The sequence below is a fragment of the Anabrus simplex genome, chromosome 13, assembly GCF_040414725.1.
Source record: "Anabrus simplex isolate iqAnaSimp1 chromosome 13, ASM4041472v1, whole genome shotgun sequence".
Lineage (NCBI taxonomy): Eukaryota > Metazoa > Arthropoda > Insecta > Orthoptera > Tettigoniidae > Anabrus > Anabrus simplex.
The window spans coordinates 21,601,106-21,623,643 of record NC_090277.1 but is presented as its reverse complement, the minus strand read 5'-3'; the positions used below and the strand labels follow the sequence as shown (position 1 = coordinate 21,623,643).

At 41.4% G+C, this 22,538-nt stretch overlaps 1 protein-coding gene across 5 annotated transcripts in view; it reads left to right on the top strand.

The window, feature by feature from the left end:
* The first annotated feature begins 893 nt into the window (after positions 1-893).
* LOC136884905 (uncharacterized) overlaps positions 894-22,538 on the top strand; it is a 119,676-nt gene continuing 98,031 nt past the window's right edge. For all 5 annotated transcript variants that reach the window (XM_067157210.2, XM_068230113.1, XM_067157209.2 and 2 more), the window contains exon 1: positions 894-1,024. In XM_067157210.2, the coding sequence (XP_067013311.1) occupies positions 908-1,024 (117 nt within the window). In that variant the 5' untranslated portion in view covers positions 894-907. The remainder of the gene's footprint in view (positions 1,025-22,538) is intronic.

Here is a 22,538-nt window from a genome sequence, read left to right as displayed (position 1 = left end):
CGTTTCTTCTTTCCTAAATTAGCATCAGCCATGAATTTCGCAATGAAATTTGTGACGAAAAGGTCTGACAATATTAAAGGGTTCGCAGTAGTTGCCAGGCGACTACGCTGACCTGGCAGTAGAGTTGGCAGGTAGTTGAAGATATAAACTACACAGTGGTATTTGAATGTTGTTCTCCTGCAGAAGTTGAAACTGATTGTCTGTTCTGACTCCATAAAGTGATATTGTAGAGATCGTATTTCTATGAACTAAACCGGCTGGAAATAGGCAGGCATTCATGCCCTAAAATACCAAACTATGACACAAGATTTTGAGATATAACAACATACCTGTAGATTATAAAATTGTCCGAAAATGCTTAGAAGGGAACTTCGCATCCATAATTCAACCATTCTTTCACCTGTAATGTCCACAGTATACACTTATCTCTTTAAAATATAGAGTAATCTGAATTAGTTTTCCTAGCGAATTCAAATTGTATCGAATAGAATTCATACTTCGGTAAAGATTTCTGAGAAAAAAAGAAAATAATAAAAAACTGTGCTCTGCTCAACTAAGTCGCTGACTGTCGCTGGGTGTGGGTCCACTTAATGCTCGCAAAACTTCATTTACTCACAAAATACATAAACACCACTCAGAGTTTATATAATTTATTCGGTTCAAATGTGCCTTAATGATGAAATCAAGGGAAATAATAAATAACAACCGTTTAATGGAGTTAATGAAGACAAGAAATGTGATTAATTTAACTTAAAGTTGTAAAAAGACACCAGGATGACCCGACTAATGGCTAACATATTTATTTGATGATACGCAATTTGTTAAAGCCAACACCGTAAGTCTGACCGGAGAGAGGCAGGTAATGTGGTGTGTGCGCATTGATCGCCCGCGCCAAATATAGGCCAGCATGGCGGCTCGAGTGTTGGTGAGCGTGTTGCTGGCTGCAGTGTTCACAGGCGATGTGGACAGCAAGAAAGCTGTATTTACGTTCCCAGAGTTCCCGTACAAGGAGACCATCAAGAACGTGAGTGTTTCTTATCATTTCTTCTCTCTTTTATGGGAAAGTACATATTTAGTCAGATTGCCAACAGAAAATTCTCCACAGAAAATAATTGATCATATTTATAATGTACCTGCAAGGATCACGTAGTGAACAAAAGTAACAAACTCGACATCAGTCAATAATTGATACCTGCAAGTATCGGAGTCCTTTCTCCTCAATATGCAGCTTCCATAGCAAAGTGTGCTTCGCATTAAACTGAAGCAACTGATCCTTTCTGTACCGATCTCGCTCCCTTGATCACCTGGTGGCACTGTTGGAGTCCCGTTGATGGTACAAAATTTCACTATCAGAATGTTGACCGGCAGCGTCGGAATAATAATAATAATAATAATAATAATAATAATAATAATAATAATAATAATAATAATAATAATAATAATAATAATAATCGTACGGCCTCAGCTCCGTATGCAGCCATCTGACTGTCTGCTCGTCAGTTTCGACGTTCTGTATTACTCTAGGCCTACTAGATGGCAGACATAGTAAACCCAATCTCTCTTGGGCGTGCGTCTGTGGCTGAGATTTAATGAATATTGCCAGGTAAATATCAAAAGTGTCACCAGAGATCTTTACACTTGCCGACATCATACGACATGGAGTGTCGAATGGACTACCTCTGCCGGGTTTAGGATACGGAAGCTGACACTCTACCACCGGTCCACAGAGCCGCTAGTGTAAAATTTCTTATTGCTAGACTGAGTACTAAAAGCTTGAATTCAGGTCCAAATCTCTCTGCAATGGAGGAAATATGACGCTATTGATGGTGATTCGTCTATCGGTTTGGCACATCAAGCCTCAAGCAGATTCTTGATGTTATTTGACAGGAGTAGGCTACATGCCGGCACCGGGTTTCACAATCTCCCTACCTCATTATCACCTTCACCTCACATGAAGGCGCGCGGGTCGCTCAAGGGAGTCAATCAGGCGAACCGAACATTAAATCGGACGCTGACAGCACTAAACGCCATACTCTAAATAGTATAATGTTGCCTGTTCTTACAGCACTCGCCTGATGAACATTATTACTGATTTGGTTCATTCCCCTGCTTATTTATTACTAATTTGCCAACACATTTTTCATTTCATTACGTATTGAAATATTTGCCTTGCTTATTTCTTATTTTGATCTATATTCACTTGTAAGATAATTAACTTGTCTATAGTACTCTCTCAATACTTAGAAATGTTGCTCTCGAGGCTTGTTAAAGACAAACCAGCAAATGTCTCAGCCGATAAACTGTTGATAAGAAAAGTTCAGCGAAACATATGATGCATGTTAACCGTGATCTGCAACGTGAAGGCCGAACAGAACTACGGCATTGAGAACATTCTACTCTTGTTCGTAGGTATCTGGGCGAGACTGTTGTCGTTGAAGCTCTCTTGGATGAATGTCGCGCAGATATCACAGTTCGTAGAACCGTCCAAAATTATGTCATTAAAAATAATTTTACATTTAACCCTAGAACTGGAAACGATCGAATATTCGACACTCAGTTATCTGCAGCAGTGGCACTGTCGAATATTCGAGATATTCATAATTTATCACGCAATTTCCTCAACTGCTCAACAGATGTCATGACAGTCTACTTCGTGTCGTTCTCGATGTGCACAGCAGCCGCGAGTTCAGTCTCATTCCTAGTTACCAACACTTCGGGTGCAATTTCACAGAAAGAAATAAGTCGAGTATTCAGACCAACGGTTTGAGCGCCGAACCTTCATGGTCTCTGCTTTGCTATTCTGATTCATTTTATCTCGAAGCTTCCGTTCCGTGTGAGTCCGGTATTTATTATTATGTAATTGATGATATATTTTGAATGCAGTGTGTCCAAATGGCATCTCCAGGCGACCCTCCGGAGATAAAAATCGATATGTTGATCATTTTGGTGATTTTTGAATGACTGATATCGAAAGGATTGAGTTTCTTTTTCCTTGTCACAAAGTTATTAGTAGTAGGGCTGAGCGGGTTCTAAAATAATGGGAGCTTAATCAGCATTTTCCAACGAGGTTATTGACCGTGACGTCAAATTGTTTAGAAACATGGCAACGTGCTTTTGACAGCTGTCATCTTGACAGACCCTTACCTCACTTTTTTGAGCACGTGGGCGCGGCTAACCTAACTGCTGCCATATTGACACGTCCTAACCTTACTTTTTGTGAACAAGTGAACGTGACTAACCTCACTCCTGCCATCTTGACACGTCCTAACCTTAGTTTTTGAACAAGTGAACGTGGATAACCTCACTGCTGCCATCTTAACAATGTGGGCGCGGAATTTGAATAACTGACAACTATCACGCTGCCGTCTTGACGGGTCCTACCTCACTCTTTGAGCACGTGGAATTGAAACCAGTGAACGAGGCTAACCTCACTGCTGTCATCTTCATAGGTCCTTTTTTGACCACGTGGGCTCGGAATTTTAACAAGTGGCCGTGGCTAAACTGACAGCTGCCATCTTGATAGGTCCTAATCTCATGCATTTGTTGTGGCGCGGATTTTGAATGAGTGTGCATGCCTAACCTCACTGCTGTTATCCTGACGGGACTTAGCCATGAGCGACACCACCTTAGAGGGGCCTAACCTCACAGGATACTAATTCTAAGGCCAGTTGCCCTTCTCGACACCATCATGGAGGGGCGTAAGTACCTAGTTTAAGACATGCTGCCCTTCTCGACATGTTACTATCTTGGAGGGGGCCTAATTTCAGAGGACTCTAGTTTTAAGTCTAGCTGTCCATCTCGACCTGCCTCTTCCCCGTCACCACCTTGGAGGTACCTAAGGACCCTATTTCTAAGGCTAGCTGCCCTTCTCGACATACCCCTTCCCGATAGCATCTTAGAGGGGCCCTAAGGACTCTCCTTTTAAGGCTAGCCGCCCTTCTCGGCATTACACCTTCTTATGGGTCTAAGGTCCCTAGTTTTATGGCTACCCTTCTCATCATGCCCCTTCCCAACATCATCTTTGAGGGGCATAACCTCATAGGATTATAGTTTTAAGCCTAGCTGTCCATCTCGACATGTCCCTTCCCGACAACATCTTAAGGCTTTAAGGCTAGCTGCCCTTCTTCACATGCCCTGAACGATCGCTAACCTCTCTGCTGTTATCTTGACGGGACTTAACCACGTTGCTCCACCTCATCCTCCTCCTCCTCACCGTTTTACAGTTAGATGGCTATCCCTCTCTTCTCATTACAACCCTCTTCCCGACTAGTTTTAAAGCAAGCTGCCCTTCTCGACATGCTTAACACTAGGCAAAGGCTGGAGATGTACCTTAATTAAGAACACGGCCGTAGTGCGCACCGGCGCAGATAAGTCTTTAGTAGAATCAAACCCGTAGCCCCGAGTAAGTAGTAGGAACACTCCCCTAAAACCGCAGTTTAATATTTTAAATTTTAATGTTTTTACTGTACAGTATTAACATGAACAGCGGACATAACCGTTCGTCAATACTTACATGTAGAAAGTTTATGCACATCCACGAGATAATGGGTTGGAATCTCGCTGTCGTCAGCCGCTGAAGATAGTTTTCCGCGGTTTTACAGCAGGCAAATGCTGGGGTTGTACCTTAATTAAGGACGCGGCCGTAATGCGCACCGACCCAGATATATCTTATAGTAGCATCGAACCCGTAGCCCCAAATACGTAGTAGGAACGCAACGCCTAAAACCGCAGTCGAATATTTTAAATTGTTAATGTTCTTACTGTACAGTAATAACATGAGCAGCGGGGATAATTGTTCACCAATACTTGTGTGTAGAAAGTTTGTGCACATCCGCGAGATAGTGGGTTCGAAATCTCGCTGTCGTCAGCCGCTGAAGATAGTTTTCCGTGGTTTTCACTAGGCAAATGCTGAGGTTGTAACCGAATTAAGGACAAGGCCGTAGTGCGCGCCGACACAGATAAGTCTTATAGTATCGTTCTTGGTTTTTCTAGACCGAGATCGCTATCTTATAGTCATATAGTTCCTTAACTGTAAACACGTAGACTGAGTAGATCTCCGACACCCCTTAGGTACACCTCATCGGGAATCGAACCCAGGGTCTCAGTGTAAGAGGCCAGTCCCTGAAGATATCGCAACCGATAAGAGCAATTTCTAAATAAATAAATAAATAAATAATAATAATAATAATAATAATAATAATAATAATAATAATAATAATAATAATAATAATAATAATTGAATAGAGGGTCTGCGTTACTAGTGTCTCGACAAGGTCAGATACTACCCGCGTATGCTGAGCTGTTACATCCGGTCATGCTAGCGAGCGATGTGCTAGCTAGCATTGTGCCTCGTTCATTTTTCTATGGCTTCACGTAGAGAGTACACACACCCACATACAAAAATTTTGGTATATGATTTAATGTTTCCCTCTTTTTTCACATTAAGTGTCTCAGGTAATCAAAATTAAATACTAAAAAAATATATTTGCTATATCTGTGAATGAAGTGTGCAGAGAATTAAATCTCGTGTGTGTTTACGCGTTGTGATAAAATAATTATACGTGTGTACGGGCTACCTCACAGCATTTGCATGTAATGCAATCAATTCCGTATTTTGCGTGTCTTAGGTTTTTACGATAGCGAGTGTTGTGTACGTATAACATCAAAGAACTGTACAGTCGAAAATAAGTAGTGCGTGTGTTAACATGTATAGTCTGTTGTTGTCTTACACATAAGAGAGTTTCAGTGTTCGATTCCATGCTGTAATTTTTTACGATAACTGTGTTAGGAATCACGTGTAGACAGCATACGAAATAAGGAGTGAGGTATTCTTATTCTAGCATTAATTCAGTGAGAACAGGGTTCGATTCTATGTGTTGCATATATTTGAGGTTTTTTATTCTGACACTGAATAGAGTGAACAGGCTTTGAATCCATGATTTTTTTATTCTGTCACGATGACTAAATCAGAGAGATCAGAGATCGAATTTGTAACAGTAACACATTTTTTCCTATTGCATGTGTTTACAGACATTCTTTTTTATCTGAAAATCAACAGAGAGATCAGTGTTCAAATTCTTTACAGCGATAGAGAGAGAGAGAGATTTTTTATAGTTGTTATGTGTTTGGTATTTTTATTCTACCATTAATCAGAGAGATCAGGGTTCGATTCCATGTGTTGCATGTATTAGAGATTTTTTTATTCTGACGATAGACAGAGAGAGAACAGGGTTCGAATACACAATTTTCAGGATTCGAAATCCATGTGATTCACGTATTACAGAATTTTTTATACTAATGCTGAACAGGGAGAGATCAGAGTTTAAATCCATGATTTTTTATTGTTACGGTAACTAAATCAGAGAGAGATCAATTTAAATATATATCTGTAATACAGATTTTTTCTGTTGCATGAGTTAGAGATTTTTTAATCTGACATTCAGCACAGAGATCAGTGTTCGAATCCAACACAGTAATAGAGAATTTTTTATAGTGGTTATGTGTTTAGTATTTTTATTCTTCCATTAATCAGAGAGATCAGGTTTCGATTCCATGTGTTGCATGAATTAGTGATTTTTTATTCTTACGATGAACAGAGAGAAAAGGGTTCGAATCCATGATTTTTGTTCTGTTACGGTGACTAAATCAGAGAGTTCAGAGTTCGAATCTATATCTGTAATACAGATGTTTCTGTTGAATGTATTAGATATTTTCTTTTTTTTAAATTTGAAATTCAGCAGAGATCAGTGTTCAAATCCAACACAGTAATAGACAGAGGGTTTTTCTTATACTGGATATGTGTTCGTGTCATAAAGCTAACGTTATATTGAATTATGTGTAGACAGTACACGAAATAAGGAGTGAGGTAGATTTTTCATTCTTGCAATAATGAGAGAGATCAGGGTTAGAAATTCATGTGATGCATGTATTACAGATTTTTTATTCTAATGCTGAACAGAGAGAGATCAGAGTTCGAATCCAGGATGTTTTCTATTACGGTAACTATTGTGTTTGTGTCATAAAACTGATGTTATATTCGCGAAATACGGAGAGAGAGAGGGAGAGAGAGATAGTTTTATTCCATGCAATCATCATCCACCTGCGTGTCAATTTTCCCGTGTTTTTATCAACAAAATACCGCGCCCTCCTTCTAAAATATATTTATAATCAAGGTGCGTGTTTTTCTGTTCAGGACACGATGGGAATGTATGCTGACTATTCAAATATTTACTCTTTTTTTTGCTAGGGGCTTTACGTCGCACCGACACAGATAGGTCTTATGGCGACGATGGGATAGGAAAGGCCTAAGAGTTGGAAGGAAGCGGCCGTGGCCTTAATTAAGGTACAGCCCCAGCATTTGCCTGGTGTGAAAATTGGAAACCACGGAAAACCATCTTCAGGGCTGGCGATAGTGGGATTCGAACCTACTATCTCCAGGATGCAAGCTCACAGCCGCGCGCCTGTACGCGCACGGCCAACTCGCCCGGTAATATTCACTCTAAGATAACAACAGACTATATATGTTCTAAACAAAAAGATGTTGCTCTTGGTAGAGAGCACACCATTTCCGGTCCCCCGAAACAGGTTTGATTAACAACTTCTTTTGTTTTGTTCAGGAGAGGAGTTCACGCGTCGGATGGAGACGTAAAGCCTTAGCGACGGTGTAGTTAGGCTTCCTCAAAAAATAGTAAAGGGAGGGAGAACTAGCGCAGGAGGGCATCTGTCCGTAAAACTGTGAGGAGGAGGAGGAGCAGGAGGGAATGAGCTGACCTCCGTGAGGTCACGCTGCCGGATTCAGAGCGCTCCATTTTCACATCAGTCAAATAAGATGACGTTCGGAAAAGGCATCTCGCAAGATGGCGTCGGGAAGGGGCATCTCGTTATAAAACTATTCACTGCCCTCCAAGATAAGGGCAGCTAGCCTTAAAAGTAGAATCCTTAGGCCCCTCTAAGATGGTGGCATGTCAAGAAGAGCAGCTTGCCTTAAAACTATAGTCCTTAGGCCCCTCTAAGATAGCAGAATGTCGAGAAGGGCAGTTTGCCTTAAAACTAGTCGGGAAAGGGGATTTCACGAGAAAAGAGGGATAGCCATCTAACTGTAAAACTGAAGAGGAGGAGAAGGAGGTGGGGGAACGAGGCTAAGTCCCGTCAGGATAACAGCTGTGAGATTAGCGATCGTTTGTGGCATGTGAAGAAGGGCAGCTAGCCTTAAAACTAGGGTCCTTAGGCCCCTCAAAGATGGTGTCGGGAAGGGACATGTCGAGAAGGAAGCTAGCCTTAAAACAAGGGTCCATACGCCTCCCGTGTCGGGAAAGGGTAATGTCGAGAAGGGAAGCTAGCCTTAAAGTATAATCATCTGAGGTTAGGCCCCTCAAAGAAGGTATTTGGAAGGGGCATGCTGAGAAGGGAAGTTAGCCTTAAAACCAGGTCCTTAGGCCCCTCCATGTTGGTGTCATTTCGAGAAGGGCAGCTAGCCTTAAAACTAGAGTCCTTAGGGCCCTTTAATATTCTGTCGGGAAGAGGCATCTGCTGAACTGCTTTGTTAGCACTCCGGTGGTCGCGCGGTGAAAAGTCACGTCATTGGGCGCACGGATCACAATTGTGATCCGTAGTTTCTTTGTGATATAAGACCCTTCGATGCTATTTATTCAATGAATATTATTATTCATTGTGAAAAGAACGTTAGTTTCTGTACAATATAATTATGCCTGCATTTATAAATAATACTTGAATAATTACCAGATACTTTGATTTGTCTAACTTACACCCACCATAATATTGTCTAGTTCATTCAGCCATCGATTTATATTCTCATAGTCATCCATTTTGTACTTATATACCAAAAATTAATATAAACTCATAAAACGGAGCAGATATATGCAAATAAACTGTGATTAGACACCGTAGTAAGACAACAAAGTCAAAAGATGTCATCACAGTTGTGATCCACAAGAATAGATTGCTTCATAACGCAACAACTATCAGTCAAGGTAGACTACTGTGTATCAGATGGCGGATGGGGCGCTAGCAAGGTACACAGATGATCATGGTCAACAGTCATTCCAAGAAACAAGAGCGAAAATCTAAACGGCTGGATCAGTATTGTCATCCGCATGACCACTGGAGTGTTAAGTAGTGATATTATTGCCATGCTGCCCTTCAATCAAATATGCCTGTTCTTTTCAATTCCGCATCCATGGGATAGGCCAAAAGTCTCTCCCGATATATTTAAACAAACTCCAGCTGTAAGATCAACCATATTTCTGAATGAATTTATAAAGCCCGTTGCGGACTAATATTTCAGTACTCGACGGTCATTGAGCAACATTGTATACTTGTATTGGTATTCCTGATGGTACCGCAATAGTGTCGACAACTATAATTTTTTTATTCTTGTAGGTTTAACTTTTCTTGTGAGTTCTTTGGTGATAGCCAGTCTGTTTACTTTTGTGAAGTAAGCGGGCAAGTAAGTAAGTAAGTAAGTAAGTAAGTAAGTAATCGTCTTTATTCGTGGCGAAGTTAGGGCTCGAGGCCCTCTCTTACAATTAACCACAAATTTTAAAATAATCAACAGACATATAATCTTTAAATACAACAAATCTTTTTAAAAATAATATAGTACTGATAGCAAATATGGAGATAGTAATAAATTAAATAATGATAGAATGTACAACATAACACTATATATGAACATGGTAATAATTATAAAACCAAAATTGCTCCACCAGCTAGGTAACCCAGATCAACCCGGCTGATCGGCAGTAAAACTGCACCACCCAAGGACAATGTCCAGTGCATGAGAAACAAAACAGGAAGCGTCACTTTTCACTACACACCCAGAACAAAATTAAAAAAATAGATGATATTACAATGCGAAGCATATCCTGTGATAAGTGCACTATTGCCCTACTACCAGCATGAGTGAGCAATCATACAGTAGAAATGAAACCAACAGCCATAGACAGGAGAACATGAATGAAAACAGAGATAAACATAATGCACAACATCTTGGAAGGGTTCCGTAACATAACAGTGCATTCTCAAATTATGATTAACTTCGATAACTTCAAATTATGCAGATTTAAATTTTTTAGGAAGAACAGCCCTGGGTTGCAGACAAACCAAACCAATCTTTGGATGGTAACAAGAAATAGACCCACGCAGTGCGCGGAAAAGTAGCACGGGAAGAATAAATTTAACCAACAAAATTTAAATAAATGGGAGTAGATTGACTAGTAATTCACAATACATCAGAGCTACAAGTCCTTTATATGGTAATTAAACTTCACATGCCAAATCTGCTTCAGCCTGAAATATCAACAAGAGACCGTCTACAGGATAAGTTTTCACAATTATCACAGGAAAAGCTCGCGCAGAAACAATCATAAGCCAGTGAGCCAATACAGACATTTCAAATCAGAAAATATTGCATGATTTTCTCAACCTTAGGACAACCATCACACCATGATTTCCTAAGCGAAATATATTCTCAACAAGAATAATTACATTACACACTACACATGAATTAACCATTAATTAGCTCAGCAAAAGGCAGTCGCAGGCACATTCCCAAGCAGTATACTAGATCCTACCCAAGGTTGCACCAACACCTAATATTTTTTTTAAATAGGGAAACTACATCTTATCCAGTTTTGATCTGAGACAGATGGACTCGCCTAATTCTCTTAGCGATGGGATCACTAACTAACACAGATACAGGGGACAAAAACTGCAAAGTGGTACAAGGGCCTTGATACCTAGGAGCCAGTTTAGCGGAAAATTTATTGATAGCTTTACTAATTGGGTAACATTTGATGAAGACTTGGTCTCCAATCTTCAACCTTGCTGATTTTCTACCTTTGTTGTATCGTTTCTTAGCCTTCTCGTACGATACCGACAAATTTCTCCTCGCTTCATCCCAAATTTTCTGAAGATCATTGGGTTTAGACAGGTCAGGAAGAAGGTCATCAATACCAAGTAAGTTGGACATGGGTGAATAGGGGGGTAACCAAACATGAGAGACATGGGCGTCTTACCATGAGATTCATGTAAAGCTGAGTTGAACGCGTAGGCCAACCAATGCAGGCAAGAGTCCCATTTGGACTGATTGTCCTGATGATACGCAATCAAGGCTGACTTTAGATTCCTGTTCATTCTCTCTGCGTAAGATGGGTTTGGATAGTATGGAGTGCTAGTAACATGTGAGATGCTCAACTCGAACAAATATTTACTGAACGAATGGCTAATGAAAGCACTGGCGTTGTCGGAGTCTAAAACCTTGGGACGACCAAAGGATGCAAAAATTGAGTTCAAACAATTGATAGATGTTCGAGTGTTAGTAGAACTCATAGGGATAATCCAGCTGAACCAAGAAAACGCATCAATGCACACATAAATATGGGTGTTTACCAAGGTAGATCGCGGGAGCGGACCCAGGAAATCGGTGAAAAGCCTTTCCATTGGGCGAGAGGCTTGCGAAGAGGATAAAAATCCCACACGGTTGTTCAAGCTTAGTTTACTAATAGCACAGGATTAACAAGCATTCACCATGGTTCTAATATCATTGTCCATCTTTTTCCAAATGAAGAACTGTCTAATTTTTTCCCTTGTTGAAGGTACCCAAATGCCCACCGATGGGAGAGCAGTGATAATATTTAAAAATGACCGGGGCAAGTACCCTAGGAACAACAATTTTGAAATCACGGCCCTTTCGACCTTTACAACAAAGAACACCTTTAACTAGAGAGTAATTCTTTACTACAGATCCATCGTTAATTTTATCAATGATCTCCTTCAAATGTGGATCAGTTTTCTGATGATGTCCAATTTCATGATATAGTAGAGGAAGATCCGAAAGGATGGCACTGACTCTAAGAACATTAGTTTCAAATTTTTCATCACCAGATTTTACATCGGTACCATAATTACCCTCAAACATTCTACTTAGACCGTCGGCAATGACGTTTTTAGAAATTGAAAGAGGTAGCGCAACATAACATTAGAAGAGGGAACTACATCATTTGAGGAACACTGAGGAATAGGGTTAGATGGATTTCCTTTTTGACAAATTTTTAAGTTATCCATTTCTCTGCTGGCTAGCATCAGAGATAAACACAGGTTCAGGTTTAAGCAACAACAGATCACGGATCCTTCCCAAGTAATGGTATACTCTAGCCTTTAGAAGGTCGATTTGTGCTTTAGTAGGTGACAACTCCAAGAACTCTTCCCGAACCACCTCAATTTCTGACAATGCATCAGTGATAAAATGAGACTCACCAACATTGCTGGGGCGAACACGAGAAGGATTAATAGGCACCTGAATTAGCTCAGAAAGAAGGTTACCACACTCAGCAACGGAACCAGCAGGATTAGTTCCCCGTATCGCTAACTCGTATGTTAACTCGGCCTTGCGGAGCTTGTTGGGAAACAGGACCGCACGAGTCATGTGGAAGTATATGAAACAAAATTCCAAATAATTAGTCAAGATAAATGCGCTTCTTTTCACAAGAATAATAGTGACCTTTAAGACCTTTTGCCTTTCTTCCACCACTCTACCCTTTTGACACACCGAACAGTATTCAAGGAAAGGGGAATACAACTGGCCTACAGGTTACTAACCACAGCACAAGCGTAGTCAACATATGAACCACATTCTAGTAGCTGCCACTAACTGCCCCAACAGCTAGGTAACCCGTACCAACCCAGCTGATTGGCAGTAAAAGTGCACCACCCAAGGAAAATGTACAGTGCAAGAGAAATAAAACAGGAAGCGTCACTTTTCACTACACACCCAGAACAAAATATAAAAAATAGAAATAGAGTAAACTTACCACCAGGTGGTAGAAAACAACAACAAACCGGTGGATCAAGCTACCAACTGTTACTGTGTCGAATAGTTATTGAGGAGAAACAAGACAAATCTTTCTCCTTTTTAAGAAAAATATAATTCATAAACTCAAAAGGGAATTAACAGATAACGTTACAGGTCATCCTCGAGGATTTAACAAGATAAAATGTAGGTTACCTGAACTAAAACAAAATCAGTTTGAAATGGAATATCAATCAAATTATCTTTAAAACAACAACAGATTAAATTAAATTAAATCAACTGTTTTAAATCCACAGAAAAATTCCAATGGAATTCAAGTTGAACTAAACACTTTAATGAAAGGAAATTAAATTAAAAACCATCGGTCGGTAAGAAAGGAATTAAATAAATGAAAAGGTACAAACAAAACTTTAGGTTCGCAACAACCACAATCACTTCTAAACGGACAAAATATACCTTCAAAATTAGCCAATGTCTTAGGTAGGGATTTGAAATTACAACCTGTCCAATTACACCATGAGAGATATTTTCTTACTTTCTTGAAACTCTCCTTTTTTCTTTCTAACAGAGAGACCAGGTACTCTGGGAGGTCCAGCTCAGGATATGAAAACATTTAGTAAAATACCCAAAGGGAAAGGAAAAGTCCCAAGAACACAGGCAGGGGAAACGAAAATAAATGAGCGTAAATGAGCTCCAAAGATAAAATCAGTCTCACCCAACACTGGTTACATCAAACCACAGAGCAATATCACAAGGGGCAGTCCACCATATTAAATCCTAATCATCTCCTTTTAAAAAAAACTATCATCATCGCCAAGGATACCATAGATAATTGTTATACAAGGCGATCACCAACCCCGGGGGAGGACAACAATGGTAGAAAAAATGGATGCCGGTAAGCCATAAACCATCCGCAAATACACGTAAAAACCCAAAAGGAAAAAAGGTAATAAAGTAAAAGGAACAAGAAACAAATTTAATGGGAAAGATATCCCACTCTGATAATCCTTACTGGAACTCCCATGCATTAACCCAGTTTTAAAACCAAGTAATTTGAAACAGAAGTAACATCAAAAGCTGATAATAATAATAATAATAATAATAATAATAATAATAATAATAATAATAATAATAATAATAATAATAATAATAATAATAATAATTCCTCGTTTCTTACCTTTCTTTACAATTTTTCCCAAGAAACCATTTAAATTCCTTATCGTGAAGGTTAAACACACTAGGGACATAAATAAGCAAAACTAATACATTTTAAACCCGATGTATGAAGACACAGTATGTTCATAAAATTTTCACAAGAATATTTTATCATAATTTTCCGCCGCACACCACTAATTTTATGATAACAGGCTCTCTTCGAAGAAATGACTGAAGTAATTAACTCTGGGTGAGAAATTCCAAGGTTATTTTAAAGATGTGGACTTACATTTTAGTTGCTTCAGCAGTAGAAAAGTTTCAGACATGGCCTAGCCATGACTCGCTTACAAGACCAAGATCACCAAACATAGAAGAAAAAACACAAATATTCTTCAAGAGGATGAAAATAGTAGAACTGCTGAGGGTGTAGAGCACAACCCTCCACCTTATTTCAATTAACAGTAATCCATGCCGCTACACCAGTACATAACGCGCCGACAATTACAAAAGCTTTTTCTCTCCATGATGGAAACACAGCGAGTGGAAGACTTCGCTTCCCTCTCCCTCTGGAGTCAAGAGTTCCCAAAATGTCCGACTCAAGCGTTTTGATTGGCCAGAGCAAGACGAAGAAGAATGGCGACAAATAGTTCCCACTATAGCCGTAAGATAGCAGTAACAATCAGAGCTTACAAGCGCTCGCAGAATTAAACATCGCAAATAATTCTGAGAACACAGTTTAAGTAGTAGAATAACTGACAAGAATTTCTATGCCGTAACAGGCTATTCCAAAACGTAGATGGAGAGGAGACTAATACGAAACCTCGGTAACTTCCTATTAAAAATGAAAGAAGGAAACGCAGTAAAAAATACAGCTATGCTCATTCGCGCACTCATTCACACTTCACACATCGAAAAAAGTCAACTAGAAGTATTCAGCAAGTGATTTCGGCAATCTTTCTTAAATCTCCTACGAGAACGCATATCCCTAATGGTAGCAGGAAGGGTTTTCCACAGCCTAGCGGCAGGGACTTGAAAGAAGCTGTTGTGAGTCATGGAGTTACTGAGAAATATTCTTAAACAGGAGCCAGATAGTTCATCTTCTTTATGATGGGAGGAGAGGTAATTAAAATTTTGATGAGAAATAATCCGGTACACCTGAGTTTAGAACTCCATGCAGAAGGAGACTGCTGGCGCTCATGTACACGAAGCCATCACAAATCCCTGAAATGTGAGAATCATATCGCAGCTTAAATATATATCGATTTCAGGTGTTTAAATTGCGTTCGAGCATCTTGTTACTGTCTTGAGGTATGTCCGTAAGAACAGTGTCACAGTAGTCTAGAATTGGTAAGATTAGGGATTTTACCAGTTGTATTTTAATGTTTCGGAAATATAGTAGAGTAGCGTTTGAGAGGAACCTCCTGTAGTTGCATATCAAGATATTATTATTGGAAGATAGTCTGTTGTAATAATTGATAGCCTGTATTCAAGGAAATGAACAATATGTGTAAACTTAAATCAGCAATTAATTGCTGAACTTTTGATAGGAAAGAAATGGGATCAGCTATTACCGAACTGGAGTCTCCATTGAAGATATCAGGGACAAAGTCATGAAATGTTATTGGAATCAGATTGGTCTCATCAGGAAAGTGTCGCATTAACTTCAAGCCATCTATGTCCTGCACATTTTGCCAACAATCATAACATGGCAGAAACTACAATCTCCTTAACTTTGACACAGGAAAAGTTGCATTGTGAAAAAATGCACGTGAACCATTTTCCGTTCTTTGGAGAAAGAGAAGGAGAGGCAAGCTTCCAGAGTTATCCGTATTCGTACAGAAAGAAAAGGAAAGAAAACCATACGGTTCTGGAGACTTTTAGGTAATGAATCGGGAAGAAAACATCACTTGAACTTTGCTTTAATTTTCCCGCCAATTGTAAATTTATATTTAAATCCAATTTTTCTTCCATAATATTCTGCCAAATGTAACAAAATTTGTATGTTTATCACAGCGATATTAGCAAAGTAGTAGACCAAAATATGTTCTAAAACAATGGGTGCTGCGTCAGCATTTTCCGACGCTTTTTGAGTAGTGGAGCTATGAGGGTTCCAGGACATTGACCTAGTAATGTACCTATGAGGGATCTTACCTGGGTTCAATGACCTCTCGGTGAGTTTAAGCCGCGGAATAACCTTGCGTACGAGAGCAAGCCTAACCTCACAGTCTGTTTTGGAGGGGTCTAATTGGTCACGGAATGATCTGGAGGTGCTTATGTCCCCTTCGTGAGGTTATGACGTCATACCTATACGTACGAGGGCAATGCTAACCTCACTGGCTAACATGGAGTGTTTTGACCTCTAGGTGAGGTTATAATGTCATACCCTTACGTACGAGGGCAATACTAAACTCACGGGCCACTTTGGAGGAAGAGCCAAGTCACAGACTCCTTTGCAGGAGCCAAATCGATCGGGCGTCCTTGGATAAGCCAAACTGGTTAGGTGTCCAGCAGGTGAGATGTTTTAACCCAACCTTGTGCACGAAAGCTAACCTAACCTCACACAGGCTCTTTATCGGCTCCCCTTGCAGGAGTCCAATCGGTTAGGTAACTGGTAGTTGATATTGTGACGCCCTGATGACGTGTTAACCTAACCTCGCAACAAGAAACGCTAACCTAATCTGAGACAGGCTCTTTACGGGCTCCCCTGGGCGGAGCCGAACTGGTGAGGTGATCAACACGCGTGTTAACATACCCTTGGCCTCGAACCGTATCCCTGCCTCACAAAGGCTCTTTACCGGCTCCCCTTTGAGGAGTCCAATCGGTCAGGTGATTGGTAGTTGAGGCTATGACGCCATGATGACGTGTTAACCTAACCTCGCTGCAAGGAACGCTAACCTAACCTCAGACAGGAACTTTACGGGCTCCCCTTGGAGGAACCGAACTGGTGAGGTGACTTGTAGGTGTGGTTAACACGCGTGTTAGCCTAACCTTGGCCACGAACCGTAACCTAACCTCACACACTCTCTTTGCCACCTCCCCTTGGAGGAGTGAAGGAACTGTGATATAATAAGCACGGGTGATTTAAAATGCATGCTTATCTTCTTCTGACCGAGTTGTGACGTGACAGCGTCGGTGATTTGAAATGCGGACTGCTGACTAAGGGTGCATAATGTTATAACCTGACGTGTGTCCATTAGAAATTGTATAACACCACCTCAATTACCCTGCCAGGCTGAGTGGCTCAGACGGTTGAGCAGCCGGACTTCCGTCGGAAACTTTGCAGGTCACCATCAACAGCGTGATATGCCCTCGCTCCATATGAGCACTTCGGGGAGGATTGGAATTTAATCGAGGCTTTCTGGTACACAATCTAGTAATTAGAAATTGTGTACCACAATTTCCCCTACCCTACCAGGCTGAGTGGCTCAGACGGTTTAGATTGCAGGTTCAATCATGGCTCAGCTGTGTGTGGGGGAGGGAAGACATATCAGGGCACCCTCACGGCGTCCTCGCGAGTTAATGTAAAGAAATGTCACGCTACATACGTAACAGAGAGCTGTTACGACGACTTTCGAGATTTACTGTAAACAAATGACTATCAGATCCCGCTAGAGATATATATGTGCGCTCTCGCAGTGACATTGTGAGTTACTGTATTCAAATGAATATCGGATCCCGCCAGAGACATAACAGGGCGCTCTCGCAGCGATTTCGTGAGTTACTGTAAAAATGACTATTAGATCCCGCTAGAGACATAACACAGTAGAATAGCTAGTGCGCATGTACATCAGCATGAGGTACACTCTAACGGCGAGTTTGCAAGTTACTGTAAAACGGATTATTCTCACACACTGTTAGCCGTGGGAGAAAATATCTAAAGAAATGACAAGCATTTCTCCATCCTCGGTGAGGTGATGCATGTATGCATGATGGATGACATAGGCGCTAATTTAAACTTGTTTATGTATGTGTTTAGAAGAAAGGGGTACTGTACGGACGACATCGAAAGGAACAAGAAATTAGTAAGGGAGTTTGGATAGGAGCATGGTAAAAGACGAACAACGGTTGTGTCAAGCATTATTCTACTGAGGTAGTGTGTTAACGCATTTCCTTTTAAAATACCTTTCTCATGCAGGACATGGCATGTTATATGCAACCCTTGTACTTTACGCTCTTTATACAGCGTATTTCCTTTTTCCTTATCTCATCTCTCTGAATATCCTCCTCCTAACAGAGAGAGTTCTACCCTCCTTATAGAAACAGTGCCTAATCCTCCTCCTCATCCTCATAGACTTTGACTTCTTCCTTATCCTCCTCCTTCTCTTAAAACCTGTGTGGCGAAATTATTTCTAAGATATTTCCTTCACATCAACTGACTGCACATGGTCTTAATATTTTCTACAAGCCTTTGTTTCCGTATATAAATGTAAGATACTGGAATGACCCTAACTTACTCCTAGAACGATTACAACATCTAAGAGCTTCGCAAGATGCTGGTCACACAGGTCACAAATCAGAAATTCTAGAAATACATAGAGAGAATTACGTCATGCGGGTATTATTCAGCAATGGCTCTTCAAGGTAAGACCTCGCCCGTAAATATAAACATCGCACATGTGTTACATAAACCAGCTCGTCGCACCTACTGCCGCAGACGCGTTATTACATGCGGATATGAAGGTCTCTGGCAAACAGACTTAGTAGAAATGATTCCATATGCCTCTAGCAATAAGGGGTATAAGTATCTACTTACTTTTATCGATGTGCACTCTACGTTTGCACAACCTGTGCCTTCTAAGACAGCAAATCAGGTCAAAGACGCACTTAAACATATTGTTGAACAATCAAAACGCTGCCCAAGGCTTCTTCAAACCGATCAATGTAAGGAGTTTTATAACAATGATTTTTCGTCTTACCTCAAGTCACTTGGCATTCATCACTATACTACGCACAGCAATCTCAAGGCAAGTGTTGCAGAACGCTTTATTCGTACACTCAAAACAATGGTGTGGCGGTAATTTACGGGAAGAGGTTCTTATCATTGGATTCAACTGCTACCTAGAATCGTGTCTAGCTACAACGATACACCTCATCGCACTATCGCCACAAAGCCACGTCTTGTTACTAAGACACACCACGATTAGATGCCATTAATCTTGTAATCAAAACGGCGGATACGCGCCACCATCTCTCTAAATAAATGTCATTTCTTCCGCATCAGCAAACAGAAGTCTATCTTTGCAAAAGGATACACAACTAACTGAAGCACAGAAATTATTCAGATCAGGAGTGTTAAGATTACTAATACAGTTAGAAGTCTCTCTGCTAGGAGGAGGATATTCAGATAGATGAGATAAGGAAGTAAAAGGAAATACGTAGTATAAAGAGCTTTAAGTACAAAGGTTACTTGCAACATGCTACATCTAGCATAAGAAAGATGTTAAAAAAAATTCGTTAACACACGTATTCACGTGACAATCAGTTCTACTTATAACAGAGGGTCAGTTGTTTTTATTCTGCTACCTCAGTAGAATAATGCTTGACACAACCATTGTCGTCTCCTACAACCTATCCAAACTCCCTTACTAATTTCTTGTTCTTTTTGATGTCGACCGTACAGTACCCCTTTCTTCTAAACACACACATACAAAAGTTTAAAATTAACTCCTATATCATCCGTCATACACATATGTATGCGACACCTATCCGAAGGATGGAGATATGCTCGTCATTTCTTTAGATAGATTGCGCCCCCCCGCAATCCTACTTTCTCCCACAGCTAACAGAGTGACTGAGTAATCCGTTTTACAGTAACTTGTAAACTCGCCGTCAGAGTGTACCTCAAGCTCCTGTACTTGCGCACATGCGCACTAGCTATTCCCACCTATTATGTCCATAGCGGCATCTAATAGTCATTTGATTACAGTAACTCACGAAGTCGCCGTGAGACCGCCCTGTTATGTCTCTAGCGGGATCACAAAATCATTTTATTACAGTAAGTCACGAAAGTCGTCGTAAGAGTGCACTGTTATGTCTCTAGCTAGATACACGTTCGCAGAAAATCACGAAGAAAACGAGTGAGTGCGCAGATATGTCTCCCCCCCACACAGATGAGCCAGGATCGAACCTGCAAAGTTTGCGACGGAAGGACCGAGTCTCAACCGTCTGAGTCACTCAGCCTAGTATTGTAAGCGAGGTGGTGGTATAAAATTCCTGATTACTAGATTTTGTGCCAATCCTCTCCGCAGTGCGCATATAGAGTGAGGGCATATAACGCTCTTGAAGGTGATTTATCCGTCGGATGGTGACGCAAAGCCTTGAGCAGACCTCTCGATGCTATTCGACAGGACAAGGCCTCTTCTTCCTACTAACATATACACTGACTGACAGAGCATATGCAAAACCAAGAAGAAGTGGTCAGAACTTTATGCCAATTGCAGGGTAGACTGACGTCACTGAGGTATGCTCATGATGTGAAATGCGCCGCTGTGCTGCGCACGTAGCGAACGATAAATGGGACACGGCGTTGGCGAATGGCCCACTTCGTACCGTGATTTCTCAGCCGACAGTCATTGTAGAACGTGTTGTCGTGTGCCACAGGACACGTGTATAGCTAAGAATGCCAGGCCGCCGTCAACGGAGGCATTTCCAGCAGACAGACGACTTTACGAGGGGTATGGTGATCGGGCTGAGAAGGGCAGGTTGGTCGCTTCGTCAAATCGTAGCCGATACCCATAGGGATGTGTCCACGGTGCAGCGCCTGTGGCGAAGATGGTTGGCGCAGGGACATGTGGCACGTGCGAGGGGTCCAGGCGCAGCCCGAGTGACGTCAGCACGCGAGGATCGGCACATCCGCCGCCAAGCGGTGGCAGCCCCGCACGCCACGTCAACCGCCATTCTTCACCATGTGCAAGACACCCTGGCTTTCCAATATCGACCAGAACAATTTCCCGTCGATTGGTTGAAGGAGGCCTGCACTCCCGGCGTCCGCTCAGAAGACTACCATTGACTCCACAGCATAGACGTGCACGCCTGGCATGGTGCCGGGCTAGAGCGACTTGGATGAGGGAATGGCGGAACGTCGTGTTCTCCGATGAGTCACGCTTCTGTTCTGTCAGTGATAGTCACCGCAGACGAGTGTGGCGTCGGCGTGGAGAAAGGTCAAATCCGGCAGTAACTGTGGAGCGCCCTACCGCTAGACAACGCGGCATCATGGTTTGGGGCGCTATTGCGTATGATTCCACGTCACCTCTAGTGCGTATTCAAGGCACGTTAAATGCCCACCGCTACGTGCAGCATGTGCTGCGGCCTGTGGCACTCCCGTACCTTCAGGGGCTGCCCAATGCTCTGTTTCAGCAGGATAATGCCCGCCCACACACTGCTCGCAACTCCCTACAGGCTCTACGAGGTGTACAGATGCTTCCGTGGCCAGCGTACTCTCCGGATCTCTCACCAATCGAACACGTGTGGGATCTCATTGGACGCCGTTTGCAAACTCTGCCCCAGCCTCGTACGGACGACCAACTGCGGCAAATGGTTGACAGAGAATGGAGAACCATCCCTCAGGACACCATCCGCACTCTTATTGACTCTGTACCTCGACGTGTTTCTGCGTGCATCGCCGCTCACGGTGGTCCTACATCCTACTGAGTCGATGCCGTGCGCATTGTGTAACCTGCATTGTTGTTGTTTGAGTCATCAGTCCATAGACTGGTTTGATGCAGCCCTCCATACCACCCTATCCTGTGCTAACCTTTTCATTTCTACGTAACTATTGCATCCTACATCTGCTCTAATCTGTTTGTCATATTCATACCTTGGTCTACCCCTACCGTTCTTGCCACCTACACTTCCTTCAAAAACCAACTGAACAAGTCCTGGGTGTCTTAAGATGTGTCCTATCATTCTATCTCTTCTTCTCGTCAAATTTAGCCAAATCGATCTCCTCTCACCAATTCGATTCAGTATCTCTTCATTCGTGATTCGATCTATCCATCTCACCTTCAGCATTCTTCTGTAACACCACATTTCAAAAGCTTCTATTCTCTTTCTTTCTGAGCTAGTTATCGTCCATATTTCACTTCCATACAATGCCACGCTCCACACAAAAAGTCTTCAAAAACATCTTTCTAATTCTGATATCAATGTTTGAAGTGAGCAAATTTCTTTTCTTAAGAAAGCTCTTCCTTGCTTGTGCTAGTCTGCATTTTATGTCCTCCTTACTTCTGCCATCGTTGGTTATTTTACTACCCAAGTAACAATATTCATCTACTTCCTTTAAGACTTCGTTTCCTAATCTAATATTTCCTACATCACCTGCCTTCGTTCGACTGCACTCCATTACTTTTGTTTTGGACTTATTTATTTTCATCTTGTACTCCTTACCTAAGACTTCATCCATACCATTCAGCAACTTCTGGAGATCTTCTGTAGTCTCAGATAAAATAACAATATCATCGGCAAATCTCAAGGTTTTGATTTCCTCTACTTGGACTGTGATTCCCTTTCCAAATTTCTCTTTGATTTCCTTTACTGCCTGTTCTATGTAAACATT